At 43.7% G+C, this 20,878-nt stretch overlaps 3 protein-coding genes across 4 annotated transcripts; all 3 read left to right on the plus strand.

Annotated features, from left to right (window-relative positions):
* Nucleotides 1-64: 64 nt before the first annotated feature.
* Nucleotides 65-3,034, plus strand: LOC127761780 (uncharacterized). The gene is made up of 5 exons (XM_052286109.1): nucleotides 65-791; nucleotides 972-1,247; nucleotides 1,339-1,407; nucleotides 2,017-2,209; nucleotides 2,297-3,034. Exons 1-5 carry the CDS (start codon nucleotides 414-416, stop codon nucleotides 2,689-2,691), a joined length of 1,311 nt encoding a protein of 436 aa, XP_052142069.1. The 5' UTR covers nucleotides 65-413; the 3' UTR covers nucleotides 2,692-3,034.
* A 1,000-nt stretch (nucleotides 3,035-4,034) lies between these two features.
* On the plus strand, nucleotides 4,035-8,134 carry LOC127762919 (protein HIGH CHLOROPHYLL FLUORESCENCE PHENOTYPE 173, chloroplastic-like). Its single transcript, XM_052287454.1, has 13 exons — nucleotides 4,035-4,647; nucleotides 4,957-5,169; nucleotides 5,265-5,469; nucleotides 5,621-5,696; nucleotides 5,801-5,936; nucleotides 6,041-6,145; nucleotides 6,231-6,308; nucleotides 6,400-6,489; nucleotides 6,577-6,642; nucleotides 6,972-7,028; nucleotides 7,132-7,209; nucleotides 7,301-7,348; nucleotides 7,466-8,134. The coding sequence occupies exons 1-13, from the start codon at nucleotides 4,075-4,077 to the stop codon at nucleotides 7,535-7,537; spliced, it is 1,797 nt and encodes a 598-aa protein (XP_052143414.1). The 5' UTR covers nucleotides 4,035-4,074; the 3' UTR covers nucleotides 7,538-8,134.
* A 1,513-nt stretch (nucleotides 8,135-9,647) lies between these two features.
* LOC127762918 (disease resistance protein RGA2-like) lies at nucleotides 9,648-17,878 on the plus strand. 2 transcript variants are annotated; one of them, XM_052287453.1, is made up of 6 exons: nucleotides 9,648-9,795; nucleotides 11,395-11,447; nucleotides 11,536-11,580; nucleotides 11,686-12,139; nucleotides 12,236-12,882; nucleotides 13,794-17,878. In XM_052287453.1, the coding sequence occupies exon 6, from the start codon at nucleotides 13,838-13,840 to the stop codon at nucleotides 17,564-17,566; it is 3,729 nt and encodes a 1,242-aa protein (XP_052143413.1). In that variant the 5' UTR covers nucleotides 9,648-9,795; nucleotides 11,395-11,447; nucleotides 11,536-11,580; nucleotides 11,686-12,139; nucleotides 12,236-12,882; nucleotides 13,794-13,837; the 3' UTR covers nucleotides 17,567-17,878. The 2 variants fall into 2 exon arrangements, with proteins under 2 accessions (XP_052143413.1, XP_052143412.1); XM_052287452.1 differs by having other exon boundaries at nucleotides 11,686-12,882.
* Nucleotides 17,879-20,878: the final 3,000 nt, after the last annotated feature.

Raw genomic sequence — 20,878 nt, forward strand, 5'->3', positions numbered from 1 at the left:
AAGACCAATGTTGTTATACTCCATTACGGAACGGATTGAGCAAGTTTTTTTTGGAATTTCACCTATATAAGTAAGTGTGTCCTGCTTCTGTTGTGCCACTGCCAGTAACATGTGCACCCCTACATTAATTGCTGTGTTTCCTCCCCTACTATTATATTCTGGTCACTGTAAACTGTGCGCATTGAGATTTAACCAAAATTTCGAAATTCGCTTGAATATCCTATCAGTTCGAATTTTGATACCAAAGGCCTCATGTTTGAATTACGGTGAGCTCAAAGCCTCGAATCCATAACTTAAGCCCGAACCCTGAAATCCTGGCCGTCCATTTGTTAATCGGGCGGTTGGCAAACACCCTGCTTGCTGTTCTATCCGCGCCTTGCCCGCCGTCGCGTGTGGCTCTCGCCTCGACGACCATGGCGATGTTCGCGCGGCGCCTCCTCGCCTTCCACCTCCGCCCGCCCGCGCATCCCCTCGCCGCCGCCATTGCCGCTCCCCACCGCCGCCGCAAGCACGACGCCGTCGCGTGCAGAGCCGCTGCGGGGAAGGGGACGAGCAAGGCCAGGGCGAGGGACAAGGACGGCAGTAAGCGGCAGCAGAGGCGGGCGCTGGAGGAGCACCTCAAGCGGCGCACGCGCTCCGGCGCCGCCTTCGACGCCGGCCTCTACCGGCTGCACTCCCACGCGGAGCACGTCCCCGTCATGCTCGGCGAGGTCCTCGCCGCGTTCCGCCGCCCTCTCCCGCTCCGCTCCTTCGTCGACTGCACCCTCGGCGCGGCCGGCCACTCGCTCGCCGTCAGTAGTAGTTCCCCCTCCTGTTCTCCCTTACAATTCCAGTTACCTTTACATTGCTCGCCGACGATAGCTGCTCGACGAAATGCTGCTTCTTCTTCTTGGCTCTTTAGTGTTATCCGTTGTGTGATCGTTGATGCGCACCAGCTGTTTGATAGAATGCCTATTCGGCTTGTGCAATAGATGATGGAGGCACACCCGGAGATGGAACTGTACATTGGGATGGATGTCGATCCCTCTGCACTGGAGATTGGCCGGAGCCGTATCGAGGCCTTCCTTGCCAATAGGGAAACTAATGGAGATGACGAAGATGCCTCGCAGGGAACACTGCGTGCATACACTCACGCCAAGAATTTCAAGTACATCAAGCATGTTCTTGGCAGCGTGGATGAGAACATTGCTGTTGGAACGTCTGGAGTTGATGGAATCCTCATTGACCTTGGCATGTCATCCATGCAGGTCAGGTGTTCCGTAAAACGCAGTGAAATTGATGGTAAGCCTCCTTTATTTCCCATTTAGTCATCTGAATGCCCTGTTGTACTATCCACAGGTGAACAGATCAGACAGGGGATTTAGCGTTCTTCAGGATGGGCCACTTGACATGCGCATGGATCCTAAGGTCAGTGTTGCTTTGCTCTAGTTTACTGCCCATTCCTTCCTTCCACTTGCATACGAAAATGCATTGCCACAAAATTTTCTTCTAGTTGAAGGGCTATGAACATTGATTGACAAAACTCCAGTCTTACATCTTCATCTTGTTAAAGTCTAGTTTTGCTGGAGCTTGGAAAACATGATCCCAAAACATTTTTATGCATAATGCATTCATATTGCAATGCAAACTTGTATAAAATCTTTCCAGAAATTTCTAAAACATTGAATCACACTCCAGTCCATTTTATTTGGATCTGTCTTGACTGTAGTTACACTTGTGTTGACAATTGGTATTTCACTTTTTGCAAACAATGTTAACCCAGTAAATTAATACATTATATTACTTGAAGTGCAACACATCCTTACCAATGGCCTGTTCTTTTCCATATGAATTAACTACCGTTAGATTTGCCATGTCCAAAAATTTCAAAAGAACGTAGATTTAGTGCCACTTTATCATTTGCAGTAATCCATAATCAACTAGCAAAGTGACAAAGCCCCAAAATAGCACATAATCTTAATCTTGGTTGCCTTGAAATCTTTGTACTACACCTAACCTATATATGAGATTAGACAGGCAACTTTGAAAGCAGAAGATATCTTGAATTCTTGGCCTGATCTTGAAGTTGGGCGTATCCTGCGTGATTATGGTGAGGAAAGCAATTGGCAGTCCCTTCAGAAGCGGATTGTTAAAGCCCGGGCTATGGGGGGTTTGCACTCGACAGGGGAGCTTGTCAAACTTATCCAAAGAACGTGTACCAGTTCAGGGGGTATGTATGATGATGGTATCTCTAAATGTGGTTATATGATTTGTGTATGTATGACATGATGTTTTATGACAAACTTATAAACTGCAGGAAGGCAAGGTTGGATTAAGACTGCAACAAGGGTGTTTCAGGCCCTAAGAATCGCAGTTAATGATGAACTCCGAACTCTAGAAGATGCACTTCATGCATGCTTTGATTGCCTAGCAACAGATGGTCGCCTTGCAGTAATCTCATTCCACAGTTTGGAGGATAGAATAGTGAAGCAGACCTTTCTGGAACTTATTCATGAAGATGAAATAGATGATGATGAAGACGACTTGGTGAGTTCTGACATTGATAGTGAAGATGAACCCTGGTTTAAGCAGAGAGTGCAAGGAAAGAACGGAACCATTCTAACGAAAAGACCAATATCTCCTTCACAAGAGGAGGAAGAACTGAATCAGAGGTGCAGAAGTGCCAAGCTCAGAGTTATTCAGAAGGCGTGAACCTGGATTAATCATATGATGACTAAATTCTGAGCTCTGAGGAGCAGTGAGGACATCCATGCGTGAACTCATATAACATGTGAATGATCGCGCTTGCAGTTGCAACAATAATAACTGGAAAAACTAGCTCGAGAGGATGAAATGGCCATCCTGTTTCTGCAGTTAACTTAGAGAGTAGAGCTTAGGTAAGTCCAAAAATTAATCTCACTATTTGCACCACCATTTTGTACCCCATTCATGTACACTAAACTCTGTAACAATAGTTTTTACTGCATCTCTTCTTGTTTTTTTTTTTTTTTTTGGTTATGCAGGAAGCCTCTGATTAAATTGCATATTTTACCAGCTAATTAAACATATGATGGTTGTTTGACTTGGGATTTCTTGCTCATCAATTGTACTTGTTTACACTCAAGCAGGGTAGGGAACCACCACAAAATAAGTCAAGTTCAGATAAAACCAAAACATGCATATTCAGAATCCAACGTTGGTGCTCATCTTGTTCTTGGCAGAGATATGGCTACAACCTTTTCGTGGCTCACATTGTCACCCAATAGTTGATAGTACAATTAAAGATCACCTAAATTTAAGTCATTTACTTCTCATATTTCATATTATAAGTTGCTTTGACTTTTTTATAATCAAATTTTAAGTTTAACTAAATTCATAAAAAGAATATAGCAACATTTCCTACATAAAATAAACATATTATCAAAATGTATTAAAAGTTAATTGTAATGAAAATAAGTTTGTATTGTAAGTAACGCTATTTTTTAAAAAATTTGGTCGAACTCAAAAAGTTTAACTTAGAATATATTATAATCCGCTTTAACTTTTATCTAAGTTAAAACTCTATAAGTTTAACTAAATTTATAAAAAAAATATCAATTCTTATAACACTAAATTAGTTTCATTAAATCTAATATTGAATATATTCTAATAATACATTTATTTGGTGTTGAGAATATTGAAGGATTTTTCTTTAAATTTAATTAAATTTAAAGAAGTTTGATTAAAAAAAAAAAGTTAAAATGTCACGCGGACGTACGCAGGCAAGCCAGCGACGAGTCCGTAGCCACCAGCGAGAGCGGTGAATCCGGCGGAGCCACGTCGCCGGCGCCGCCGATCGCCAAGCCCACAAGCCGCCACGTCACCCTCTCCTCCTCCGCGCCACATTTTCTTTAAAAATTTTTTCTCCAACTCTTAAATCGTACCATGAGTCACTGCAGCGTGGGCCCCACCTGCTCTTCTGACAACCACATCCACAAGCACCAGCAGCCGCGAGATTTTCTTTCCTTCCATATATAAGCAGTGAAGCAGCGCACACGAGCTGCCGAGAATCTCTCTCTCGCGCGCGGACCGCCTCGAATTCGCGAGCTCGCGGAAATGGCGGCCATGTCGTCGCGCTGTGCGGCTTCCTCGTCCTCATCCGCGTTCCTCGGAGCTCCGCTTCCCGGCGGCAGGCACCACCAGGGCTCTTGCGGCTTCGTCGCCGCCGGCGGCGGTGCTAAGACGACGGTGAGGGTTGCGGCGGCGCTCGACACGGAGGCCACGGCGAAGGCTGGCAAGTCGTCCTCCCGGGCGCGGCGGGCGAGGAAGGATGGCGGCGAGCCCGGTGGCTCCTCCTCCACCGCGCTGCTTGCTCCTACCCATCCCGACGGCCGCGGCGGCGGCGGCGTGGCGCTCGACAACGTGATCGTGAACCCGGTGGGGCTGGGGCGGCGGTCCCGGCAGATCTTCGACGAGGTGTGGCGCAAGTTCTCGCGGCTCGGGCAGATGTCGACGGTGGCGTCGCCGGAGCAGGAGGAGCAGGAGGGCGTCCTCTTCCGCGGCGGCGGCCCGATGTGCGACTTCGCCGTCCCCGGCGCGCAGGACACCACCGTCCTCGTCGTCGGCGCCACCAGCCGCATCGGCCGCATCGTCGTCCGCAAGCTCATGCTCCGTGGCTACAACGTCAAGGTCACTTACTTTTACCTCTTCTTTCTTGTCAAGCTTTCTCATGTCAAATCAACAAATTTTGATCAAGGGTGTGTTTAGATCTTTGGGGGTAAAGCTTTTAAAGTATACTGACACATATTTGAAGTATTAAACGTAGACTAATAACAAACCATTACAGAGTCCATCTGTAGACTGCAAGATAATCTTATTAAGGCTAATTAATCCGTCATTAGCAAATATTTACGGTAACATCACATTGTCAAATTATGGCGTAATTAGGCTCAAAAGATTCGTCTTGCAATTTATCTATGTTATTTTTTTTTGAAACAGGCTCTGGTCAGAAGGAATGATCAAGAAGTGATCGACATGCTTCCAAGATCTGTGGACATTGTGGTTGGTGATGTTGGCGATGCTTCTTCAGTTCAAGCTGCCGTGTCAGGTTGCAACAAGGTAATCTACTGCGCAACTGCACGGTCAACGATTACCGGTGATCTCAACAGAGTTGATAACCAAGGCGTGAGGAATGTCACCAAGGCCTTCCAGGTAGTTCTTGTGAAAAATCTTTGAAGAAACATGCAAATCAATCTTATTTAGATTTCTGATATGTTTACTGAACTGTGATTTACTTTGCAATTCAGGATTACTACAATCAGTTGGCTCAGTCAAGGGCTGGTAAAAGCAGCAAGAGCAAACTGTCGATTGCCAAGTTCAAATCTGCCAAATCTCTTCAAGGATGGGAAGTGAATCAGGGATCATACTTTCAGGATATTTATCCTTCTAGATTCGATGAAGGCACCGATGCATCGTTTGAAATATCTGAAAATGGACAGGCTGTTTTCTCAGGTATCACCTGATATGAAAGCTATTACATCATGATCTCTGAATTGTACACTATAGTGAGATTGCCTTTTTTAAAAAAGTATTCAGATATATTGCTTCAGTTGATGATTTTTCATTTGTTTTTAATTCTCTTATCAAAATTTTCTGTGATTAGGGTTTGTTTTCACAAGAGGTGGATATGTTGAAATGTCGAAACGGCTTTCGCTCCCACTAGGTTCCACCCTAGACAGGTGTGATAAGATTCTTCAGTTTATTTTTTCTTAATAAGTTTGCCTGATGTTGCAAAATCATGACATGATCTGTTCTTTGTTATGCTGCCATGTTCTACCTGAAGATACGACGGCTTACTTCTATCCGTGGGTGGAAATGGAAGATCATATGTTATCATCCTTGAGACTGGTCCACTAGCTGACACCTCACAGAGCAAGAAATATTTTGCTCGGATGAACACTAAAGTAGGGTTTTGCAGGGTAAGTGGCAAGTGATGATCCCAATTCACTAAATTACCTGTTTCTGCATTGCTAATCGGAGTGATCAGTTAACTAAATGCTGAAAATATTCTTGTTCTGTTCAGGTGAGAGTGCCGTTCTCAGATTTCAGGCCAGTGAACCCACAGGACCCTCCTCTTGACCCTTTTCTTGTGCACACATTAACCATAAGGTTTGAACCAAAAAAACAGGTCAGTGCAAAATGATTTGTTGAATCAATTGGAGATAGGCAATGCTTCTGGAAGTTGTTAGTTTACCAATAAAATCCTTGTGCAGAGACCTGGTGACTCGTCTCAAGGAGCTAGTGACCCAAGAAATTTCCAGCTTATAATGGAATTTATAAAAGCTCTACCTGTAAGTAATTCACCTGATTCTATCAATTGATCTGCCATTTAAATTTCCAATGTTGCAGATATTTACCGGAAATTTCATTTGTTTTTTGCAGACTGGTCAAGAAACAGACATTGTTTTGGTTTCATGCACAGGCTCTGGAATCGAACCTAACAGAAGAGAACAAGTCCTCAAAGCAAAGAAGGTATCACTTCTCATAACCACACATCAAATGCAAACTGTTCTTGATGCACTCTTGATACAAACATTAACCAGTTTATTATCTCTCTAGGCTGGAGAGGATGCACTGAGGAGATCCGGCCTCGGATATACAATTGTATGCCCAGGTCCTCTGCAGGTACAACATCTGAATGAATTGGATTGTCTTTTTTTTTCTTTTCCTAAATGTATATTTTCAGCACCAGTTGTTTCTCATGTAGTGCATTGCATATTGATATTGCTGCTGAATTTCAGTACAAGCTGTAGCTACTTAAACCTTAGTGTCAAACCGATGAAACTAAATATTCATCAAGCAAGCAGCCAAGATTTAAGCATGAAAGTTGATCACTAATCATAGAATTGAGTGTGAAATTTGAGTATAAATTATGCTTATTTCCAAGCCCCAAATATACTTTCTTCAGTCCATACTACAGTATAGTATAACATAGTATCCCTTCTTCATTCCAGGAAGAACCTGGCGGTCAGCGTGCTCTGATCTTTGATCAAGGGAACAGAATCTCTCAGGTGACATAGCATTCACTGCGTGCAATTATGCCTGATATAATTGCATGTTCAATGTTAGTATACATGCTAACCATTAGGCTTTTCAACTGAAATATAAATGCAGGGTATCAGCTGTGCCGACGTAGCAGATATCTGTGTCAAGGCATTGCACGATTCAACAGCAAGAAACAAAAGCTTTGATGTAAGGAAAAAAAAGACCTTGTATTGTGAACTGGCCATTTGTGCAATAGGTAGTGAAATGACTAACCAGGACACCAACCTGATTTGTGTAGGTGTGCTATGAACATGTCTCAAAGCAAGGGGATGAGTTGTATGAACTTGTAAGCCCCAAAACTGAAACTTCAGTAGATTCATCTTTGTACAGCAATTCGCAAAATTTCTTCTCTGATCTATCTGTGTTTTGCACTTTTGCTAATGATCTGTCGAATTGTTTTCAGGTGGCTCATTTGCCTGACAAGGCGAACAATTACCTGGCACCAGCTCTCTCTGTTCTTGAGAAGAACACCTGATTGATCAAATGATCAGTGACCCATCAAATTTTATGTCATTCTGGGTCAGATTATTGTCCATGTGTATATGATTCATCTTGTAAAGGTTTTCCTTTTCTCATAGAAACCGTGTGGAGTCCACTTGTGCCATGATGAACGTCTCCAGCACAAAAGTGAAGGAGTTGTTGACAAAAAAAATCCATGGTCCTACTACTTTCCCATCTCTGTAAAACTTGTAGAATTTTCATAACAATTGGGCATGAATTAGGGTGTGTTTAGTTCACACTAAAATTGAAAGTTTGGTTGAAATTAGAACAATGTGACGGAAAAGTTGGAAGTTGTGTGTGTAGGAAAGTTTTGATGTGATGAAAAAGTTGGAAGTTTGAAGAAAAAATTTATAACTAAACTCGGCCTTAGGCCCATCCTATATAGCAATTTTGAGAACTTTGAAGAAGTAATGAGCATGAGGAAAGTGCATTTGTCTAAGAAGTGAATATCTCCCAATTTGTGTACATTTGTATCGTTTCTTCAATTTTGTCACGCTCAAGAAGCTATGAGTATGAATTTTAGAATTTAATTCTATGATTAATTAAGGGTGTTCTTCGTCACTTTTGTTGCCTAGTTCTGTGATAATAATGCTATCAAAACAAGTAAAACTCAACCTAAAATTTTTTTGAAGTCAAACTTTATTAGGCATACCAACTTAAGTTTCTTTTTCTTGTTTCCATAGCAAAGCCAAAGGGAGTCTAAATTTACACCTCCATCGTTGAAACATTGGCAGTGCTTTGCTAGGCATGCCAACTCACGTATCACCCGGTACAACCTTTGTCATGCCAACTCATATTTCTTTCTCTAACTCGTGTTTAGGCTCATTTTGATCTGTATGAGAAAAACCTAGAAAATTTAGAGGATTTTAATCCTATTGAAAAAGTTTCTAAGGGTGTGTTCTATAGTACAATTTTCCAACTTCTACTTCCTCAAATATTGCGCGTACGCTTCTCAAAGTGCTAAATAGTGTATGTTTTGTAAAAAAAATCTATACAAAAGTTGATTGAATGTACTTTTAGCTAATATTTAATTAACCATACGTTACCATTTATGTGACAGAAGTGTTTCCAACCCTTCTTACCGAACTCAGATAAGAAGCCCTTTGAAAAAAAAAAGATAGAAAAAGATTGAACCATATCAAGTCTATCTCTCTCATCTTTTTTTTTTGTTTTTTCCTATGGTATATTCAAACGACTTATATTTTGCATTTACATTTGTATGAAAATACTATGCTTTTATATTCCTTTTTTTGTCTTAATCCTTCAATTCAAGGATCCCTTAAATTTAACATATTATTTAAAAAACAGAATGGAGATATGTTATACTATAAGGACCCACATGAAAAGCCATCCAAGTATTTCATTATACACCACTCTTCATTAGTACTCCATCCATCCATTCTAAAATATAAATATTTGAACTTGTTTAGAAAAGATTAAAGTTGAGAGAAAACGATTTTATTTTTAGCCACATCTTTGATCAAATTCTGAATTTTGAACTAGTTAGATTCTTTCTCCAACCTTCTGATTGGTCGAAAAAATACTGAGATTTTGGAACTGCTCTCAGCCTGCCAGGCAAGTGTTACCAAAAGATAAAACACGGAAAGGAAAGAAAAAACCCAGAGATGCGCCCTGCCAGGTCAGCTTTCCGCCGCAGTCTGCCCCTCTGCCACCGGGCCCCACCCCCCACCCCTGCCACAGGTTACTGCCTTTCTCTGACCCCATTGACCAACCCCGTTGACCAGTCAAACCTCTCTCTCCCTTTCACATTTTCACCCGCCTCTCGCCGCTGCCGTCCTCGCTATGAAATGAAATGAAACCACCACCACCAACGACTTCCTCCTCCACCCGCTTCGTCTTCGTCTTCTTCCTCCTCCACCTCCACTTGATCCCAGCATCCGCATCCGCAGCTGCAGCAGCAGCGGCGAGGTGGAGGTAGCTAGATCCGTGGGAGGTGGTGGTTGTGGTGGTGAGGGGGAGATGAGGGGGGAGGCGAACGGGGAGGAGGAGCAGCAGCCGCCGCGGCGGAATCATCTGCGGGACGACGCGGAGGAGGAGGAGGAGGTGGAGCGGAGGGCGGCGAGGCCGGTTTCCGGTCAGCAGCAGCAGCAGCGGCGGCGGCGACCGACGGATGTGGGGGGAGGGGCGGCGATGAGGAGCGTGGGGTACGTCGGGAAGCACCGCCTCTCCGCCGCCATCGCCCGCCTCGACCAGGAGCTCCAGTCGCTGCAGGTCAGCGCCACCCCCCTCCCTCCTCTTCCTCTCATCTCCCATGAACTTGATTCTCCGTGTGCTTATTGCTTATCAAGCACTAGTATGTGTGCCTTTACTGTCTCTGTGCTGTGGCCTGTGGATGTGTAGCGAGTCAGCAGTTCAAGCTGTGGCGCGATCCAGATCTTGAGAAAATCCAGAAACCGAAGATTTTTTTTTCCGTTCTATCAATGCCTTCTTGGCTTCTTCTGTTGCGTATGCATGTACTGATGTATGTGTACAATCAGTACATGCAAAGGGAAACAAAAGAGTTCTTCCTTTATCCACAGCTTTTGTTCTTACATTGAAAAATTATGAAAGCGTTGAACCAAATCACCCAGACTACTAGACTTATAGTGCTTTAAAATTAGGAGTTTGTCCTAATTTGTTTTTTTTACATTTTGTCCATGAAACATGTCCACCATTGCCCATATTAAGCCACATAATCTGCCTACTTTTGTTTAAGCGGGTTGCGAGTTTGAGAGCTTTCAGGGGGTATTGACAAGAACACAAGTAACAGGATTCTGGTGGTCTCAATGCATATATAGATGTCTCCTACTGGACAGCTTGAGCTGTGCTGAAAATATGATTCTGCACAACTTTCTGAAGTGCAGCAAGTGTTACGCATAATGTTCCACCCCCTCAGTGATTTAGATCCTAAAGCAGCACCAGTGGACAAGTTGAGGTACTTGCATCCCTTGTCTTCACTTGCTCTTCTGGCCTGTGACCCTCAGAAACACACATATGTTGCTTGCCTCTATATGGTAGCTTTCTAGAGCTTGTTAGTGAAACATTTGATGGGAACTGTTGACTGAGGCTTATAATTTGAATGGTTGAATTTGATGAATCTACTCCATTACAAGTATTTGTTATTTTCCACTATGTTCTCTGATTTTCAGCTTCTCTCTCCTAGTAGGACCTTGTTTTTCTCCTAGGGGGGTAGGGGATCCACAGTAGTCTTCTATTCTCTTGGGTTTAATTCTCTGTATTTTTTCTAAGTTAGTGGAAAACAAGCTATGCGCAGAGAGAACTACATACATTGGCAAGAAGAAAATTCAGTTTCCCTTAATATTCTGCATCGTAGACAGGTTGGATAGATTATTGTGCAATGCAAGATTCTTCAAGAATCTCTCCAGGCTGCATTCGTATTAAAGGTTGGTGTGCTTAGCGTAATCCTGATAGTATAACCACCTCTATAAAATCCTATTCGGTCCTTCTGGTGCTAGGCCCTGGAATTGGTAATTGAAGTCCTGGATTTAGTAATCGGAATGAATATGTGCTATTACTCACCAGATTACGTGTAATTATTTGTGAGCACAATCAGTTCAACTATTCTTCTCATTTCTGTTCGCAAAAACATCTTGTTTCATCATATCAGTTGAAACTATACAGTGAGAAATTCACTTAAATTTTCTACTGGTATTTTGTTTTTACTTAGCCACGTTTATTAGAAATATTAGGCTAAAAATCCTAACTAACTCATCGAGAGGACTTTTCTTATGATTTCATTTGGTTTATTGTCGCCATGCTTTAGTTTTTTTTTATTTATTGTGATGTATAGTATATGTGCATTTGACACAGGATGAACTGAACGAGCTTGAAACCATGGAACCGGCATCTGCTGCATGCCAAGGGTAAGTAAATTCTGAGTGTAGCATTTGTTTTCCCTTGTACCTAACGTTTCTCTGTTTTGTGATTCTTTTGTCCTCTTGATCATGCCAGAGTGATCACAAGTACAGAGGGAAAATCCGACCCGCTTCTTCCTGTGTAAGTCGCGATGTTTAGTTACTCATTCTAGTACCTCACCCTGCAAGATCTGAAGATCGTACTGCATAAGGACTTGTGTAACCATGATCTTTCTCATCTTTACAGCACCATTGGTCCAGAGAACGCTTCTTGGGAGAGATGGTTTCAGCGCGTGCGTAGCTCTCGCAGTAACAAATGGTGGGCATCCAAAGGCTCAGATTTTTCCTAGCCCCCTCCTGCAAAGATGAGACTACCAGCTTTGTGCAGATTAAAATCACCTGAACTGTATCATCCACGGATGGCTTGGCAGCCAACAAGAACACAACGTCGCTTGCCGCCTTGCGGGCTGTCTAGTTCTTCTCAGGACACGCAATAGTTTTTGGAGAGAATTGCTATTGTTGTTAATGTATGTAATCCCTAACACGAACATGGACGAATGTACCGACATTATCTTCCAGAGCTCTTGATTAGCTCTGCTTGATTGATTCTAATGCTTTCCTGCAATGCCATGCAAAACATTCAGATTGCGATGCACAATATGTCCATGGAAAGGATCTGGGAAGAAAAAAAATAACACCAGGTTCTGACCTTTGACGCTCAGAATTTTACATGTACTGTGCTGTTAATCTTCAGTCACTGGCCAGCTGTTTATGCAGGTTATCAACTTATCATGCAGGTTTTCCAAGGATTAGTCTCGACTCTGAAATAGAGTTGCCGTGGTTGTGAACAAAATGGACGGCAAATCAGCTACTCCTCCGTCCTGAAATATAAACATTTTTAAAATAGTGTTAAGGCAAATATTTTTAATAACAAAAATATAGAAAAGATTAATCATCATTAAACACAGTATTATAATATGTAACTCTTTTTATTTAAAGCTTTTTACTTTTAAACATATTATTAGTCAAAGTTTCATTTCGAAAACTATGCTAAATTTAAAAATAATTATATTTTAGGACGGAGATACTACTCAGCACCGCCACCCAGCCCAGCCATCTCCTCTGCTCCCTCTGCCATGGCTTCCACCGTCGCCTTCTCCGCGTCGCCAATTGTCCGCCGCCTGCACTGCAGGAGGCCGGGGAGGGGAGGACTCGGAGGAGCACTTCTATGCCCGTCCCGAGAACCAAGGCCGTGGCCCGAACGCCGCGGCGGCGGCCGTGCAGACCAAGGCCGGAAAAGATCACCGACGAGCGCGGAGTGGCCGCCCGGCTGCCGTTCCCGACGCCGCGGGCACCGGAGATCGATCAGGCCTGGCATGCTCCCCCATAGAAGCATTGGATTCGCAAAGGGGGAGAAATCTCTTGCTGTCTTCGTAATGGACAGGTGAGTTAACCCTATTCCGGTCGATCGATATGAGAAGTTTACTGGCAACCATAGGTGATTGATATGTAACACAACCTCCTAAACAATCCGCATTAATCACATTGTGTTCATCTATGCAACAGTTTAGTACACAATCCATGGTTTAACAACAATTCAAAGTGGCCACCAATGAGTTGATTGCACATGGTAAAAATTGCTGATAGACTTTGGGCTTTTATCCCTCTAAAAAAAGAATTGAGATGAAAAAGAAAAAGAAGAGCTACTACACCTTTCACGATGATGGCTGATAACACACACGAGCATTTTGTCTTATTTTATTTGGATGCGAACTCTGAAATACCAGCGGCTGACTTAGATTCCATTAGTACTGATACCCAATTACCCATTTTGTTACGCAATGCACTGGATAGAAATAGAATAATGGCTGATATCATTTGAGATGTCAGCGGCTGGGTTCTATTCTCCTTTTGACTTGTATCTGATTGGTACTGATTTCTGTTTTGTCAGCGGCTCAAGATTGGAGACATTACTTATTTACCTTCTGTACCATTAGTGTCAATTCCCTTTTGTTATGCAATGTAATGGACATCTATCTTACACGAAATTGACCATCATATTATAAAGATAAATCACAATGAAAGTGAATACGCAATGCAATAGATTTGATGCTTCTGAAAGCATTTCTGTTAGTCTTAACCTCTTATTTTTCCATGGTATGAACTAATCAGCTGCCTAGAGTGACCCACAGCACTGCTCTGCCTGCAACATTGCATATAGTAATTCGAGAGCACATAGTAAACCAACCATAATGATTTCCCACTTTGACTTTTGGTTTATTCATTCGTATCTCTTGCATCTCTAGGACTTTATAAAGCATCATTTGTTGTTTTATGCATTGTTACTCTACACAGCAAGGACCTCAGAGAAACATACAAGCAAGGTGAAGGTTCCCAAGATGATGTTCTCAATTGCTGTAGCAGCAGCTAGCGCTGGGCTACGAGGACTAGCACAGCCCATCATCGGCAATCTCAGCAGTTTTGCATCTCGCTACGTTGGAGTGGACATGGCACGTGAGATGGTAGACCTGGAGACCATCATCCTTCCCCAGCTCAACCTGATCATTGCATCTGCCGAGAGCCAACCTCAGCATGTGAATAACATAGTGCAGAAATGTCTGCAAAGACTCAAGGTAGAGCTGTCTCAAGCTGAAGACCTGCTTGATGAACATGAGTACGATCTTCTCAAACACAGGATGAAACAGAAGAAATTATCTGTGTTTTCTGTACATGGTCAGTGCCAGGGTCCTATTTCAAATCCTTTTATTTGGGTTCTCAGTAATATATCTAGCTTATCCCCTCACAACACTAAGATGTTGAATCATTTGAAAGAGGTCAAGAGCATTTTAGAAAAAGCAAGAAATTTCCTTGGTGTTCTTTCAGTTGCAACACAAGTGAGTGCTGACACTGCAGGAAGCAGGGTTATTCAAGACACAACAACCTTTCGTGAGGAAAAGGTTTTTGGACGTGACAAAGATCGAGATTCTATAATCAACCTCTTATTTGATCCTGCCATGGTTGGAGGAGGAAATTCCAATATAAAAGGCTACAGTAGCATCGCAATTGTTGGAGCTGGAGGCGCAGGTAAAACTACTCTTTTGCAATATATCTGCTCTGATGATAGAGTACAGAACAATTTCCATGTTATTTGGGTATGTATGTCACACAAGCTTGATATTCGCAAGCATACGACAGAGGTTATTGAGTCTCTGGCCACTGAGGAAACTCCTAAGATACAAAATCTCGATACTCTTCAAAGAAAACTCAAGAATTTGCTCCTGGAAAAAAGGGAAAAGGAATTATTACTTGTACTGGATGATGTTTGGTTTGAACAAAGGCACCATAGTGAGTGGGAACAATTTCTGGCACCACTCATCTCGGCTGAATTTAACAAGGGCATCAGGATTCTTGTTTCTAGTCGTTCCAAAGAACTTCCTTCAGTTCTAAACTGCAGGAAAACAGTTTCTTTAGAGGACATAGAGGAGAATGATTTCCTAACATTTTTCAGGTACTATTCCCTTGGTCATGTCCTGATAGGGAACGAAGAACTAGAAGAGGAACTACAAGGAATCGGAGATGATATTGCCAAGAAGCTCCGACGGTCCCCTCTTGAAGCAAAAGCTGTAGCATCTCGGTTGAGCAGAATGTTAGATGTTGAAATCTGGAAGCATGCACGGGATAGCAAACAACTGGATGGGAACATAATGGAAAATCTACTGTGGAGCTACCAGCGTCTTGACCCACAGGTGCAAAGGTGCTTCTTGTACTGCAGTATATTCCCAAAAGGATACATGTTTCACATTGATGAGATTATCTTACTCTGGGAAGCAGAAGGCTTCGTGAGTTCTAATGGCCGTTCGGAGAGAGCAGAGGGAATTGCCAGACAGTACTTTTACGAGCTGTCGTTATCTGGTTTTTTCGGCAAGCAATCACATGGGAAAGACAGTCATGTTGGGTATAGAATGCATGACCTCTTTCATGATTTAGCAGAAAATCTTTCTATAGATGATGGCTACAGGATAGAGACTGAAGAAAATACTGAAATACCACAATTTGTCCGGCATATATCTATCTCTGTCCCCAGTCTTGAGAGGCATGCTGCAAGCATTTGCAAGCTTGAACAGCTTCACACGCTGATCTTTTTCAACCCTGTAGCAGATATTGGCAAATTTCTCAAGCCAATGCTGAAGAAGCTGAAGAAACTCCGTGTGCTGTCCCTCTGCTTTTTCAGCAGTTACACACTACCAAAGCACATAGGCAAGTTGAAGCATCTCCGATACTTGAATCTGGAAAGGACGTCCATTTCCAAGTTGCCAAAATCTTCGTGCAAACTATACCACTTGCTAGTACTCAAAATGAACAAAAAGGTGCCCAAAACATTGCCAAAGAAAGCAAACAATCTCATCAGTTTGAGGCGCATCAACGGCCCTTTGAAAGACGTACGTAATGTCGGGATGCTTACTTCTCTTGAAGATATGAAAGAATTCCAAGTGAAGAAAGAGAAGGGATATGAAATAGGTCAGCTAGGCAGCCTGACCAAACTTCGAGGACATCTCCATATCATGAATCTTGAGAATGTGCAAAATAGGAATGCGGCAAAGGATGCAAAGCTCCAAGAAAAAGCCAATCTTGATGCATTGCGGTTGGTGTGGAACCATGACACATACAAGAACAACAATGTTGACTTGGAGGTACTCGAGGGACTTGAGCCTTCTTCAAGACTGAATGAACTTGCAATAGAAGGTTACAGATCCACTTCATACCCAAAGTGGTTAAGCGGTTGCTCTCAAAGTTTGAGGTCTCTTGAGCTCTTGAACTGTACCTTTCTAGAGAACCTCCCATCCAATCTTCAATGCTTCGCCCGCTGCCGTAGTCTAGCTCTTCTGAATCTCACAGAGCTCAAGAGGCTGTCACCTCTCCCAGAAAATCTCACAAGTTTAAAATTCGGTGGATGCTCATCACTCTGCTTCATTTCAAAGGAGGAAGAACATGGAGTAAACCCGGCCAGGGAGAAAGCTTTGCAGCCTCTGACGAGCTCTACCGAGCTGGAAACACTTACTGAAATCCTAAGACTGGATGGGTCAGAACTGGAGCAGTTTCAGGCATGCTTCCAGGAGCTCCAGTATCCAGTAAGCACAATTTCTGCCAGACGCCGTGATGTTGCGCAACTGGTCCTGCCATTAACGCTCCGGAGGCTCGAGCTATCAAGCTGCAACATCACAGATCAGGCCTTGTCTGAATGCCTGCGAAGCCTCACCTCTCTGAAAGACCTGGCATTGTTGCATATCACCACCTTATCTGCACTCCCGTCAAAGCAGGTTATGGAGAATTTGTCCATGCTTTCATCGGTGGGCATAACTTCATGCCGGTCTCTCTGCTCCGTGGCTGGCTTGGGAGCCATTGCTTCACTTGAGAAGCTCGCAATAAGCTTCTGTCCCTCACTAGAGCTCTCGGACCGCCGCATCCTTCCCTCCCAGCTGAAGGAGGTCACGGTTCGTGGCTGCACGATCCATGATGGTTTTCTGCATGATGATCTACCATTTCTGGTCAACCTTGAGATATCCAAATGCAGAACCCCCTCGGTTCTACAAGTCGGTGCATGGCCTTCTCTCAAATGCCTGAAGCTGTGTGATTGCCTGGATGTTTGCTTCCTAGTAGGGTTACCTGCTCTGGAGTCACTCCAAGAAGTGCAGTTGGTCCTCCCAAACCTTGGAGCTGATTCTTTTACCGGATGCAAAGGGAACTGGAGATCACTCCGAGTTAGGACATCATCTCTGCTCCATGATTTGTCTGAACTCGAGGGCTTTGCGCCTCCGATGCTGCTGACAATTGAGGGTTGCCAAGAGCCAGACTTCTCGTTGGAGGGCATTCAAAATCTCTCATCAATCGTCGGCCTGAGTTTCATGAACTGCAAAGTCCAATCCATTTCAGCAATGAAAGACCTCGCGTCTTTGGAGACTCTTGCCTTCTTTGACTGCCCATTGCTGATTTCATTGCCTGAACTGCCTCCATCAGTTCAATATCTGGACATAATTGGCTGCCAAATCCTGGAGAAGAGGTGCCGATCCCGTCGTGGGGAAGACCGGCGAAAGATTTCTCAGATCCCTCAGGTGGTAATGTATGAGTAATGGTGATGCTTGGAATGCTGCGAGCATTCTACAAGGTTGCAACTGGTGTTCACTTGTTTATCCGAGATGTCCTGCAAGGTTACTTGGAGAAATGAATTTTCACCAATTACACTCGCAGATAGATTTAGTGATTTTTTGAAAGATTAACTGTAAGATTTCGTTCTTCAGTAGATAGATGCCCCTCTATGAATATTACCTGCCATAGGGGAGGATTAGCTTAGTAGCACTGTAAAAAATATATCAGTTTGTTGGAATATGCAGTAAAACCCAATTCAGCCAAACACTTTCAGCTCCACTAAAACTGGGAGTGGAGCTAGGTGGAGCTCAACTAGAGTTGTGGAGTTGGGTTTAGGCAGCTCCACAACTCCACTCCAGACCTAACTCCTAAAGCTAAATTTAGGAGTTAGAGCTGTACCGAACAGGCCCTTAATTTTGGTAGCTCAACTCCAAATATGGTGAAAAATTGCCTCTCAACTCTGAAAACTGCTTAAAACTTCATTTAAAATCTGATGAAAGGGGAGACAACGATTAACGTGGGACGAAATCCCTATATGACAAGTGAATACTTTCGTCAGGTTTTCAGTTCTTCCTGTCCTTCTCTTCGATTCCTCGTGGTCTGGTCTGCCATGGCTACCACCGTCGCATTCTCCCCGGCCGTCGCCAACGCTCCAGGAGAGGGAGGAGGAGCGATTCTCTGCCTGCCTTGAGAACCAGAGCCACGGTCGTTAGGGCCGGCGAGGTCGGGGAGGACCATCGAGGAGTGCAAGGCGGACGCGGTCGCCGGAAATGTTAGAAAACGATAAACAAACAAACGATAAAGAACAATAGATCAATCACAGAAGACACAAAATTTAACGTGGAAAACCTTCCCAAAACAGGAGAGAAAAAACCACGGGCGCTAGCCAGCAAAATATCTTCACTATATCTGAGATGAGGTTACAACGCCGCACGGCGGTTTACAAGAGGTATATATATGGTGGAACCCTAAAAGGGATGACAATCCGTTTCGCGGGAGCCTCCGCTCCACTACGGCAGAAGCTAACCTTTATTAAGTGCAAATGAATTTGGATCACAACTCAACAGGAAAGTTCCCCGCCCCGCCGCCGTTCGCCGGAGATCAGACCTCTGAATTTGTAAGTTATCAGATGAACCCAACAAGTTACAGAGAAGCCCTTATAGAAACTGCAGCAGATGAGGCCGACGGAGCAGACATTCTTTTGGTAATCGTCTTTCTGTCGATAGAGGGGCAGATTACTGAGTTCTTAGTTTGCCGGTATCATGTATTGAGAGTAATGTTTCATCTGCTAGGTGAAGCCTGGATGTCATCCGGCTGCAAAATCTGATGATATTTTCCTAGTGTATTACTCATGTTCAGTACAATTTTCTCTAGCATAACTGTCCTTGAACCCTGTGTATATGTAAAAGTAGAATTTCCCCCAAAGCTGCCGAATGAGCTTGTCCCATAATGACATCAAGGCTATGAAACTTTCCCATTCCAGCCAGGATTGACAATGTGTGTAGCAGTCCTTGAAACTTGAATTAATGAAATGCACATATGATGCCTGATCATTTGTCACATATGTGCAGCTGCCAAGTTCTATGTGTGTCTTATCTCGTTTCTTGAATGGTCGTATTCGCAACGACATTAACCATGGTATTGTCTTGTAGGTCTCCGGCGAGTACTCAATGATCAAAGCCGGCGGCGCGCTGAAGATGGTGGACGACGAGAGGGTGATGATGGAGTCGCTGCTGTGCCTGCCTCCGGCGAGCCGGCGCCGACATCATCCTCACCTACTTCGCCGGCCGCCAGGCCGCCAACCTCCTCTCCGGCATGCGCCCCGTCTCATCCAACTGATGCCCAACTGTACTGTACGTGTGCTCCTCTCTTTTCCCCTCTGCATCGCGTATTCGCGGTACGTCGTCATCAATGTGTTGCGATGCCTGGACAGTGGGGATGAATAGGATACGAGATTTGATAGGATCCTATACTCGTGGGGTTCACATGGTCATTGACAGGTGGGGCCCACGCTCCTGCTCCCGCCAGTACGTGGCCCTGGCTTCCAGTGGCCGCGCTCTACTGGATAGAGACTGGAGTACCTCTCCCAATCAGGATTCACCAAATCGTTTTAGATAGAGTTACCGTCATCTCGCAGTTTAGCGGTTATCGTAAAAACCGTGTGATTATCATAATTTTAAAAATTGAGAAGGTTACCGCACGTGTGATAACCATAATAACAGCACTGTTTTATAAACCCAATGTCAGCATGACGTATCGGTGACGTCATCATCTATGAATTACCACTACCCTGGTTAATTACTCCGTTAATTAATTTTGTCAAGGTAACAGCGGCGTGGCGGCGCGACCAAGCTATTCCCAGTGGCCGCATCTGCGCCACCACCGACACCATCAACTCCATCCAGCCCACTACCAATGCTACTGTCCTCCAATCAAACCGGCTCGCGAAGAAACTAGTAGAGCAGGTCCAATAACAGGCTATAAGTCAGCTGCAAATATATTTTAAGAAGATAAATAAGGAGAGAGAAGTGCAACGGGCTACAGATTTGTAGCCAGCTATAGCACGGACTCCAAGACACAATATGTGTATGACAGGTGGGACCAGATATTAATAGTGTAGTATGTAACTATTGTATAAATAAGCTACTAGATTGGCTATAGATAAATTGGAGCTAGTAGTTGGCTCTACTATTGAACTTGCTCGTAGCAGTGTCACGTTATCTGCAGACAGCCGGATGCACACGTCGTGTTGTTCGATGTGCAATCATCGAGAAGATTGCACTACTGGGGGCACAGGGTAGCGTAGTTGGCACTTTGTGAAATGAACATGGTTCACCGGTCCCAACAGCCGATCCATTCGATTCGAGCACCCTCCAACACTAGCTTTGCCGTACGCCATCAGGAAGGAAGGAGGATGACACAAACTGCAATGCCTAGCAGAGGGTTCCCAGATCTCGAGCTGGTGCGAACAACACACCTTCCAATCTTCCATATCTCGTAGTCCTATATATGCACTCCCCTTCGTTTGGATGATAAGTGAAAAAGACAATGCTAGCTCCGTCCCAAAAATAAGTACAGTCGTAGGAATCCGTGTCCAATGTTTGACCATCCGTCTTATTTGAAAAATTTATGAGAAAATTAAAATAAGTTAGTCACACATAGAGTACTATTCATGTTTTATCATCTAATAACAATAAAAATATTAATTGTAAAAAAAATTCAAATAAAACGAACGGTCAAACGTGAGACATGAACAGTGTAAAACTGCACTTATTTTGGGACGGAGGTAGTACAAC

This window comes from Oryza glaberrima, chromosome 2 (genome assembly GCF_000147395.1).
Source record: "Oryza glaberrima chromosome 2, OglaRS2, whole genome shotgun sequence".
Lineage (NCBI taxonomy): Eukaryota > Viridiplantae > Streptophyta > Magnoliopsida > Poales > Poaceae > Oryza > Oryza glaberrima.